Source organism: Mastigoproctus giganteus, chromosome 1 (assembly GCF_048544385.1).
Source record: "Mastigoproctus giganteus isolate SK-2022 chromosome 1, ASM4854438v1, whole genome shotgun sequence".
NCBI classification, from domain to species: Eukaryota; Metazoa; Arthropoda; class Arachnida; order Uropygi; family Thelyphonidae; genus Mastigoproctus; species Mastigoproctus giganteus.
Window position 1 is genome coordinate 89,263,732 of NC_143575.1, and position 12,022 is coordinate 89,275,753.

The following is a 12,022-nucleotide window of genomic DNA, read 5'->3' on the forward strand; positions in this document are numbered from 1 at the left end:
GCGCACCATCGATGTATTGACAAGATAAATTTCTGAATATAATCAACTGATGGCTCATGGTTCCAAACACGAATTACAGCTTCCTGAAGTTCACGAAGGGTCTTTGGTTTCTTTCTGGCAACTGCAGATTCTACACAATGCCAACAGTTCTGTATAGGATTCAGGTCCCGGCTGTTTCCTGGCCAGCTAAGAGTTGTAATGGACCGTTCTTCCAACCATTTTTTTACCAGTCACAAATGTAAACACATTACTGTCGAACCTCTAATGTAGAAATGAAGCTAAAGTAACTACAGAAGTGCCTATTTACACTTTTCGACCGATGACAAGGAGCAGAGTCATCCTGAAAGATGCACTTACTTGGCAGGTTGAAATGGCCTCTAATGGTTGGCAGCAATTTGCCTCCCAATATAGCCAGATATCCATTGGCAGCCAGACGGAACCTATTATAAACTGCAGGCAATACGAATGTACACCCATATCATTTGGCTGGTAGGGAATTTCACTGTAGACACCATACAGTCTGGATGGTATTCTTCACTATGTCTACGACGAATCATTTGTCTCCCATCAGAGCCATGCAGGTTGAATTTCTTCTCATCTGAGAAAATAACTGACTTCCACTGCTTTGTGGTCCATTTGACATGCTCTTTACACCAAATTAATCGGGCCCTTTTCATTTTTTATGTGAGGAGGGGGCTTCTTCTTAGGAACGAGCTACAAGTCCATTTTTGAAGAGGCGTCTTCTGACTGTTACTGCACTTGCTACCACTCCTGTATGTTCTTTCCATTTTCTTTTCAGCTCACACAAAGAAGCTTTATGGTTTTTAAGGCATAAGTGCTTCAAAATGTGGTCCTGTTTTGGCATAGAGACTCGTTTGCATCCGGTTCCTTTTTCTCTATCAGCAGAACCAGTATTCTTGAGTTTGGAAAGAAATCTAATCACTGTCGACTGATTACAAGACACTCTATAAGCAATATTTCGGGAAGAACATCCTTCCTCGTGTAAAGCAACAATAGCACTCTTTCTTCTGGCGTCAACTGCATGCCATCCTGACTCAAGCAAGGAATGACTGCAACCCGTGCAGAGCATGCTAATTAGCTGAAAGTAACAGTTAAAGCAATATTACATCATCACCTACGTGTTTCAACCTTATCTGATGCAATCTGTAAGAAATATTGCCATATACTTATGTTATTCGGACAACAATTACAATTTTAAGGGGCGATGCACTTTCTTTGAACACCAGTGTGTGTGTGTGTGTGTTTTTAAACTCTACATTTTGTAACCAACAGATTTACTATATTAAGCTGGATTAAAATGAAGCCTATAAATGATTTATCCATAATATATAGGAATATTTGTTTCACTTGTGATATTCTTATTAACTGAATAAAAAAAAAAATTGGTTTATTCCAAGTGCAAGGGTAATCAATGTGACCATTAATCATCTTTATAAATATATTCAGTGAGTACAATAAGAGCTTTAGTTTTAATGGAACGTAAGATCACTCATCAGTGAAGACAGGATATTAGAGCTGGAAAAGGAATTACAAAATGTGAATTGGAATATCATCGGTTTGGCTGAAACAAGAAGAAGAAATGAATCACTTATAAGTTTATCAAGTGGAAATCTGCTGTACACCAATGGAAACAGTGAAAGGAGTGAAGGTGGAGTTGGGTTTCTGGTCCATAAAGATTTTAAAAACAACATTTTGGAATTCAAAAGTACATCACCAAGGGTGTCAAGACAAATACTCAAGATTTCTAAGAGGTACAAGCTAAAGATTATAATGATTTATGCACCAACATCGAGCCATGATGATGAAGAGGTTGAAGAAATGTACACCAAAATTGAGAGTCTTCTAGATGAGCAGAAAACCCACTACACTATTATTATGGGGGACTTCAATGCTAAGGTTGGAAAAAGGCAAAACAGTGCAGAAAGAGGAACTATAGGAAATTTTGGAATTGGTGAAAGAAATAAAAGACGTGAAAGACTTGTGGAATTTGCAGAATCTCAAGGACTGTCAGTAATGAACACTTTTTTCAAGAAAAGGGTGAACAGAAAGTGGACATGGAAGAGTCCAAATGGATTAACAACTAATGAAATCGACTTCATCCTCACTAACAGAAGGTATATTGTGAATGATGTTACCGTCCTGAATAAGGTAAATGTTGGAAGTGGTCACAGAATGGTAAGATGTACACTTGATATAGATGTAGGAAAGGAAAGGAAAAAACTGACTCGAGTAAATAATACAAAGGTCTTTGAGATAACAGAGGAGGAGAAAAAGCAGTATGTACTGGAACTTAAGACAAGTTTGAGCTTCTGCAGACTGCTCAGGACCATGATATCGACGAGGAATATTACAACTTTCTGAAAGTGATAAAGCCCAAGAAACCTATAGGGAAAAAGAAATCCAAAGAAGAAAAATTAGTCAAGAAACACTTGTCATGATGAACCGAAGACGACAAATGAAGAGCAAGATAAACGCTGACAAGGAGAAAATTGAGTATATTGAGTTATGCAAAGCCATTAGAAAGACACTCAGAGAGGACATAAGAAGATTTAACACAAGAAAAGTAGAACAAGCATTAAGGGAAAACAAAGGATTTAAATCAGCAGCCATGAGCAGTAATACAGAAAGACAAATGATACTGAAACTGAAGAATAGCGATGGTGTACTTATAAACAGCAGAGAAGGCATAATTCAAATAGCAGAAGACTACTACAGAGAATTATACAAGAAGCGAGGGAATGATGCCAGCAGTGGGGAAGATGGATTGCAAAGTAGCAACACATACGACATACCCGATATTCTTCCTGATGAGGTAGAACATGCATTGAAGAAAATGAATAATCAGAAAGCCCCGGGGGAAGATGAAGTTACTGTAGAGTTGTTAAAATTGGGAGGAAGAGACATAACACAAAAACTGGCAAGGCTCTTCACAAAGTGCATTAGAAAAGGTGTGACACCTAAGCAGGAATAATGCAATCATAGTTTTGCTACATAAGAAAGGAGATAAATCAGAAATTGGAAATTATAGACCAATTAGCTTGTTATCCCACATCTACAAGTTGTTCACAAGGGTCATTACTAACAGATTAGAAAGAATACTTGATGAGAATCAACCGAAAGAGCAAGCTTGCTTTAGGACAGGATTCTCAACTATGGATCACCTTCACGTAATATCACAGCTAATGGAGAAAGCAAATGAATATAAAACACCATTATGCCTGGCATTTGTGGATTATGAAAGGGCATTTGACTCCATACAGCATAAGGCAATGTTTCGGGCACTGGAAAGACAAGGCATAGATACCCCATATATTATGATTTTGAAGAAAATATATGAGAGTGCTACCTGCTTTATTAGACTAGACAAAGACAGTAGGAAATTTAAAATCGAGAAAGGAGTTCGACAAGGAGACACAATATCTCCGAAGCTGTTTACTGCTGCCCTTGAGGAAGCTTTCAGAAGATTAGACTGGTCGCAGAAAGGAGTCAATGTGAACGGAGAGTACCTAAACCATTTACGATTTGCAGATGACATTGTGGTCATAAGCCACGATCCCAAAGAATTAGAGGAAAATCTTAATCAATTATGCACAGTTAGTAAGGATTTTGGACTAAAGATGAATATGGCTAAAACAAAAGTAATGATGAACAAGTATGCCACAGAAAGGAAAATAATGATTGAAAGAGCAGTAATTGAAAAGGCGGAGTCATATACTTATCTGGGACAAGTTATTAGCTGACTTCTTAACTTCAATGGCTGGAAGTCAAGAGAAGAATAAATTTTGGATGGATAGCATTCAGGAAATATAGTCACATACTGAAGAGCAATATCCCAGTTTGTCTGAAACGTAAAATAATGAACCAATGTATACTCCCCACCATGACTTATGGAAGTGAAACTTAGGCTCTCACCAAAAGAATGGAAGAGAAGCTGAGAACTGCACAGCGAAGAATGGAACGAATTATATTCGGAATCAGACTGTTAGATAAGAAGAGAAACACATGGATTAGGCAGCAAACTCAAGTAAAGGACATTCTTATCAAAACTAAAGAACTAAAATGGTCTTGGGCAGGACACATAGCTCGAAGACATGATGACAGATGGACTAAGAAAATAACAGAATGGTACCCAAGAGAAGCTAGAAGAAAACCTGGAAGACAAAGACAGAGATGGATAGATGAAATTCGTGAGTTTTTGGGTAGTAAATGGATGGCCAGTGCTCAAAACAGAAGGAACTGAAAAGTTGCTGGAGAGGCCTTCGTCCGGCAGTGGATTGAAAATGGCTGATGATGATGATTTCAAATTTACACTACACTTAGACTTGGAAGAGGGAGTCTTGCTTAATGTAATCATTTACCATGACTTCAATCTGTACTAAATTCCTAGCAAGTGCTTACTTGACAGGGAGGCAAAAATGCACATACAAGCAGTATAAAAAATTTTATACCTAGACCAAGTTCTGATTTCTGTAATTTGAATTAATATACAGTATTATGTTTCATGCCAACTAACCTGCAATATGAATAAAAAAAAAAAATCAGTGTGTATCCTAAAGTGAGTTCTAGTTCAAAATGCACATCTGAGTGTTTTAACTCCTAAAATAGAGGTTTCAACCTCTATTTCAGGAAACTGGGGCATAAGTAACTGGAAGGATATTTCACAAATTACATCAAGAACATTTAGTATTTTTATATTAATGACTAAATCAATTTAATATGTCTACAATCGTAGAATAATTCAATTTTCTAGTAAAAAAAATTTACCAATGTACTCACTCTGGAACATATGAAAAGCAGACATTTCTGAACTCTATTTGACATTTCTGTACCCTTAAAGCAGTGGCATTCACATCATCTTGAACCTACATGTATAGAAACATACACAGGAATTGGGAAACTTCAGACCAAGTCAAACTATTCATTGACAATATCAAAATAAGGATCATACAGTGACTATATTCACATGTTGAAAACGCTTAGTATAATACTAGCAGTATACCAATCTTGATTAATTATCACTTTTGCATAAAAACATGATTGCCAATCAAGGTTGGTATGCTTCCATGATTCACTTCAGCAAGACTTTTTATGAAAGCTAAGGTTTTCCATGAAACAGAATTTTTCATTTAATGCTTCTATTTAATAGACTTTTTGTTGTTCCATGAAAGCCTTATCTTCACAAAAATCTATCCAACTGAAGTATCATATATAATATTAACCTCAAAGAACAAATAAATATTTACAACCATACAGATCTTGGGGTTGGGTCTGACTCTAAGATGCACTTAAATAAGTTGCTCTCCTGTATGGCATGCCAATGGATTGCAAAACAGAATTTGTTTAATATTTTTGACATCACAACTACCAGAAACTACATAAAAACTATGATATTCTCTCCACTTTGATCTGTTGCTCCTACTACGAATAAGTTACCGTTCATTGCTTAGTTTTGGTTCTTAAATGGACCATAAACAAGCATAAAATTCTTCCACAATTAAGGACAACTGAAGCTTTGAAATTCACCTAAATGCCTTTTTTAAGCCAACATAACTGTCTGCTGAGAAGTGAGCTAATTAACCTTGTTTAATATCATGATGAATAACGACAAGCTTTGTACTTTAAATGGTTAGTAGTTGGTTTCATTATGATTGATTTGCTGACCACTTTCTGTCCTTTACACCAGCTTCTTCTGTTTTCACTTGAAGGTAAAACTATTTAATTTAGTTCTCTTACAATCTTATTATTATTATTATTCATTTATTTTAACTTACTGTCAACCACTAGCCTAGTGGACATAAAAGGCAACACTGCAATGTTTCATACCTATTTATTTCTTCATTCATCTGTTATTATTTTATCTATATAATATCGGTGTAGATACACAATAGATAACTCTTAAGAAACTACTATGGTAGTTAGTGTGGGAGGCATTATTTGCTCTATCTCATATTGTGCTCTTCCTTCACAACGTGTTGCCATGTTTAGTCAATGCTAGAAAGAAAAGAATTTTGCGTGAAGAAATTCAATAAATTTTGGTGCACATGATAACAAGTTTCATTTTTGCCACCATAACAGTTATGTACATTAAAACAAGTGGTGTCATTTATTACATATAAATGCACATACCTTCTAGACCTCCAGAGAGAGAGAGAGAATCCATATTTTGTGATAATATTTACTGTTTATTTCTTGTAATACAGGGGGAAAATTATGACAACTTTCTTTTTTACATTATTGCTCTCATTGGTAAACTTCATAATTACGCGTGAACTTTTCTTGCGATGCTAGTCAGCGACCAGCTTAACATCATTTTAGAACAGCTGATAGTGGTAGAGAGAAAATGCTCAGTGTCTGAGTACAGATAAAAAATGTTTGATTACATTTGCAAAATTTAACCTTGGTTGTATGAAATTTTTTTTTTTTTGTGTGTGTTCATATAAACGGGTCACTATTTTTGGAAAAAATTAGCCCTGGAAATTATGTAAAAGGCAAATAATACATGCAATTATATACTAAAACAAATAACTAGAGTTTTAGGATGTCAGAAGTGGTCATTTCAAACACAGAAGTATATGATAAAATATATCTTTTGTCTTTTATCTTGATTCAGCAAAGCAGTACCAAAAATGAGACTAAGGCTCGTGAATCAGCTTCATGGTTAATGATGTATGTAAACAGTAACTTAAATTTACACACACAAAAACCAGAATTAATTTCATATAACAAAGGTAAAATTTCAGAGGTAATCAAATGTATAGTATTAAAACTCTACCTGCATATTGAGCATGCTCCCCTCTCTCTCTCTCACACTCTCTCTGTTGCTGTAAAGTAGCATCAAACTGCCACCAGTTGACACAAGTGATCTATGACTAGCTTAAGAATAAATATAATTATGCAAGAGCAGCTTAACAATATATTACAAAGTTTACAGAATGAGCACGATGCTAGATGACAGAAATGTTGCTCTTTTGTACATGGATTACACATATTAAACAGCAAATATCTCAAAATATGGATTCTCTCTCTCTCTCACCACCTTTATAGAAGATATAGGTACAATTGTACATAATAAACAACAGTGCTTGTGTTAATGTACAGCTCGGGTGGTGGTAGTAGTAGTAGTAGTGGCATGTGATTCAAGAAAGCAATTGTATCAGCTTATGCAGCATCAGCCAAAAAAAAAAAAAAAAAAAAAAAAATCACATCATTCCCTCCAAATGCCTGTCCAGTTCCTCCTTAAATTTATTTAACCTATCAACTTCCACAACGACAGATGGAAGTTTGTTCCAGCAATTAACCACCCACTGGCTAAATGCAAATTTCCGCACATCTATTCTACATCTGTCTTTTCTTAATTTGAATTTATGCCCCCTTAGGTTCGTAATCTGAACAAGTGGAAGGATCCCCTCAGAATTCAGCGTGCTCAATCCATTCAAGGCCTTACTTCAATCAGATCACCGCACAGATGCCTAGTCTCCAGCCACAGCAATTTGCAGAACTTAAGCCTCTCTTGGTAAGAGGATCACTTCATTCCCCTCACCAATCTTGTTGCCCTTCTCTGTACACATTCAAGCAAATCTACATCCTTCCTAAAATGAGACCTCCAGACCTGTACGCAGTACTCAAGGCGTGACCTAACCATTGCCTTATACAGAGGAACAATCACCTCCTTTTCTCTGCTAGCAAATTCCTATATATCATTGACAAAACCCCATGACCTGCCCTGGCAGCCTGTCTGCATTGCTCAGAAAACTTCATATTCTGCACAATTACTCCCAGGTCTTTTTCATTTTCTGCCACCTAAAGTGTAGTACCACACAGTTGGTACATTTCTCTGGGGTTACTTCTACCCATATGCAGTACTTTGCATTTGTCAAGGTTAAACTTCAGTTGCCACTTCTTAGCCCATCTGCCCAAATTATCTAATTCCTGTTGCAGTAGCACACTGCCATTACTGTCATTAACAACCCTGCCAACCTCTGTATCATCTGCAAACTTCGACATGCTGTGCTACTGGTGGGGGGGGGGACAAAAGCTGTTAGGTGGTTTTTTAGGAGCATTAGCAACTAAGGCCATATTGCTCCGGAAAAATATGCGGTGGTCATTCCCTGACCTTTCCGCATCCTCCGTATTTGGTGGTGACGGGCTCGAACCCTGGTCTAATCAAGAAGCGTGTCGCAAACTTCGACATTAAGCCTGATATACCTTCATCAATATCACTGATAAATATACTAAACAACAGTGGACCCAACACTGAACCCTGTGGGATGCCAGTAATAACAATAGTCCACGAAGAGCAGCACCCATTGATTACCACCCTCTGTCTTCTCCCACTTAACCATCCTTTTATCCATTGTAGCAACTTACCCTTAATACCATTCTGCTCCAATTTGTACAGTAGTCTTCCATGTGCAACAGTGTCAAAAGCTTTCCTGAAATCTAAATATATGATATCAAAATTATTCTTTGCATCCAGTTCCTTTGTAACCACATCAAAGGAACTGGATGCAAAGAATAATTTTGATATCATATATTTACTATTATAATAGTAAAAAAAATAACTCAGCCATCTCTATTAAGTGCAAGAAATGGAAAGAAGATTTCACATATCACGTTATGAATTTCTTAAAAATAGGTTTTTTTTTTTTTTTTTCAAATCCTCCAGTGCAAAACGTTTTTTTTTTTTTCTCTCTCTTAAGCACTTTTATTATTATTCTCTCTCAAATTGAGCATGCACACGCAGTGACCTGAAAATGCTCAGAATCTGCATTGGGTAATCACACATTTTGTATTATCAGTGATCATTAGTTTTTTTCTCTCTCTTTCCCATAGTGTAAGCAAAATGGATTTCATGTACACCTGTAATGCAAGTTACAGTTATGCAAATTCTTGGGGAACTATTCACATAACTGTAACTATTTTGACATGCTATTCTTGGAGAAGTGACTAAAAAGGTGAACTTTAAAGGTGCCATATACTATATAACAATATCAGATGAAAACACTAGCAAATTTTTGTTAAGAGCTCCATTCAATTTTGTAATAACAATGTTTGCCTGTAATTGGCTTTAGCATTTCCCCCCAAATAAGATAAAATACATAGACTAACAGATTAGTAGCAGCCAGAAGTGGAGGTGATAGTGATTCTTGCACTACTTCTCTTCAGCACAGAACAAAATGGAAAGCAAGGTGTTGACGATTACAAACCTTGCTGGGATTCTTCATGGGACAAGCAAAAAGTCAGGTGGTAGATGACTTTCATCAACCGGTGAAATACCACCACTTTGCTTATTGGAGGCTTGAAGTGGTGAAACCCATGTTTAGTCTCTAGAGCAAAGTTTCCGGCACCCCCTCCCCCTATACTTCTCCTTCAACCCATGCACGGTACTAAGTACTATAGGTTTTGATACCTTTCGTGTTTGGGGTTTCCATAAAAAAAAAAAAAAAAAAAAAATACAGGGGCGGACTTAGGTTACTAAAAGCAAAAACATCAGTATTGATAAAAATTCATATAACTCAACTCAAATAACTTTGAACTCTAATGACAAAAACATCCCTTAAAAAAGCCAAAAATGCAGCATAATTCTCTTACCTCTCAAAAAGCTTCTTTAGTTCACAAGAGAAAAGTGGACCTACTCGTTCTTAAAGTCTTTTTCTAAACAAATCTTGCATCCTACAATGTAATATTATATGTTCTGGTTTTCCTGGAATTCCACAGTTTGCACTTTCTACACATATATGAACCTAGGTAGGCCAATTTCTAACCTTATCCATAACTCTAGCATCTTGTATCACAAGATATGTCACTCAACCTTTTGTCGAATGCACTCAAACAAGCCTGCCACAACTTTAAATTATGCCCCCCCACCTCTCTCTCTCGACATCATTCTTATCACGTCTATTCTATAAGAGAACGTGATCAAACTCCATACATTGATTTCTTCCAATACAATAACTTAAAACCTTCTGCATTATTAGCAAATCTATGAGCTCTCATTCTGTGATTATCTGAAAGGAATTGTTGGGGCCTGTCCTACAAGCTCATGTAATGCTTAAAAGAGAAGATTACTAAGCTGCCATCAATGATTTATGGCCAAGCTCTTGTATATTGATACAGGAGGTCCAAAGTCATTTCTCTCAAACTCCATTCTACCCTATATTTTTTTAACTTTTTCATGAATTGCCTTAACTATTTCTCTAACACATTTTGCATGGAGCTAGAAACTCAGCCTATCATCCATAATTACTTCAAGTACTTGACTTCAGAGGCATTTACAACTGTCTTTCTTCAATCTGAATTTATGCCCACTCAGGTTCATAATTTGAGGAAGAGGAAGAATCCCATCAGAATTCAGCCTGCTCAATCCATTCAAGGCCTTATACACCGCAATCAGATCACCTCGCAGATGCCCAGTCTCCAGATGCTGCAATTTTCAGAAATTAAGCCTTTCTTCGTAAGAGCATCCCTATGTTCCCTTCACCAGTCCTGTTGCCCTACTCTGTACTCTTTCTAGCAACTCTACATTCTTCCTAAAATGAGGCCTCCAGACCTATTATACACAATACTCAAATTGCCTGACCACTGCCTCATACAAAGGGATAATCACCTCCTTATCCGTGCTAGCAAAATTCCTGTATATCATTGACAAGAACCCATAAACTGCTCTGGCAGCCTGCCTGCAATGCTCAGAAAACTTCATAACTGACTGCACAATTACCCCAGGTCTCTTTCATTCTCCAATACCTTGAGTGTAGCACCACACAGCTGGTACATTTTTCTGGGGTTACTTCTACCCATATGCAGTACTTTGTGTGACAAATGTTAAACTTCAGTGGCTACTGAAGTTTAACATTTGTCAGTGTTAAACTTCACTAGCCACTTTTTAGACCATCTGCCCAACTTTTCTAGATCCGGTTGCAGTAGCATACTACCATTACTGTCATTAACAACCCTGCCAACCTTTATATCATCTGCAAACTTCGACATTGAGCCTGATATACTTAGCATTAGCATTAGTAGAGGCATTTGATGCAAGAAAGCAAGCTTATGCAGCATCAGCCAAAAAAAAAAAAACCCACTTCACCCCTCTGTTCGTTCAAAATACCTGTCCAGCTGAGCCTTAAACTTATTTAGGCTATCAACCTCCACCACAAAGGATGGCAGTCTGTTCCACCCACCAACCACCCGCTGGCTAAAGGCAAATTTCCGCACGTCTATCCTACATCTGTCTTTCCTCAATTTGAATTTATGCCCCCTCAGGTGATTTTTCTGAGCTAGAGGAAGAATCCCATCAGCATTGAGCATGCTTAAACCATTCAAGGCTTTATACACCTCTATCAGATCACCTCGCTGGTGCCTAGTCTCCAGACACTGTAATTTGCAAAACTTAAGCCTTTCTTCGTAAGAGCACCCCTTTGTTCCATTCACTAATCTTGTTGCCCTTCTCTGTACTCGTTCCAGCAGCTCTACATCCTTCTTGAAATGAGGCCTCCAGACCTGTATACAGTACTCTAGGTGTGGCCTGACCATTGCCTTATACAATGGAATAATCACCTCCTTATCCCTGCTGGATAAGGAGGTGATTATTCCATTGTATAAGACAATGGTCAGGCCACACCTAGAGTACTGTATACAGGTCTGGAGGCCTCATTTCAAGGAGGATGTAGAGCTGCTGGAACGAGTACAGAGAAGGGCAACAAGATTACTTTCATCAATATCACTGATAAATACAGAAAACAACACCGAACCCTGGGGGACTCCACTAATAACATTAATCCGTGAAGAGCAGTGTCCACTGATTACCACTCTCTGTCTTCTCCCACTCAACCATCCTTTTATCCATTGTAGGAAGTAAGCAAACCCTTAGCCATAATTATGAGAGCTTCCTTGGACTCAGGGGAGGTACCCATAGACTGGAAATGTGCAAATGTGACCCCAATTCACAAAGGAGGATCAAAGGCTGACACAAGTAATTATAGACCTGTGAGCTTAACTTCTGTTC

General features: G+C 37.4%; 1 protein-coding gene across 1 annotated transcript in view; it reads right to left on the reverse strand.

The window, feature by feature from the left end:
- Hmt-1 (ABC transporter ATP-binding protein/permease Hmt-1) overlaps nucleotides 1-12,022 on the reverse strand; it is a 257,181-nt gene that overhangs the window by 104,936 nt on the left and 140,223 nt on the right. Inside the window, exon 13 of the mRNA XM_090380934.1 lies at nucleotides 4,798-4,883. Coding sequence (XP_090237060.1) covers nucleotides 4,798-4,883 — 86 coding nt within the window. The remainder of the gene's footprint in view (nucleotides 1-4,797; nucleotides 4,884-12,022) is intronic.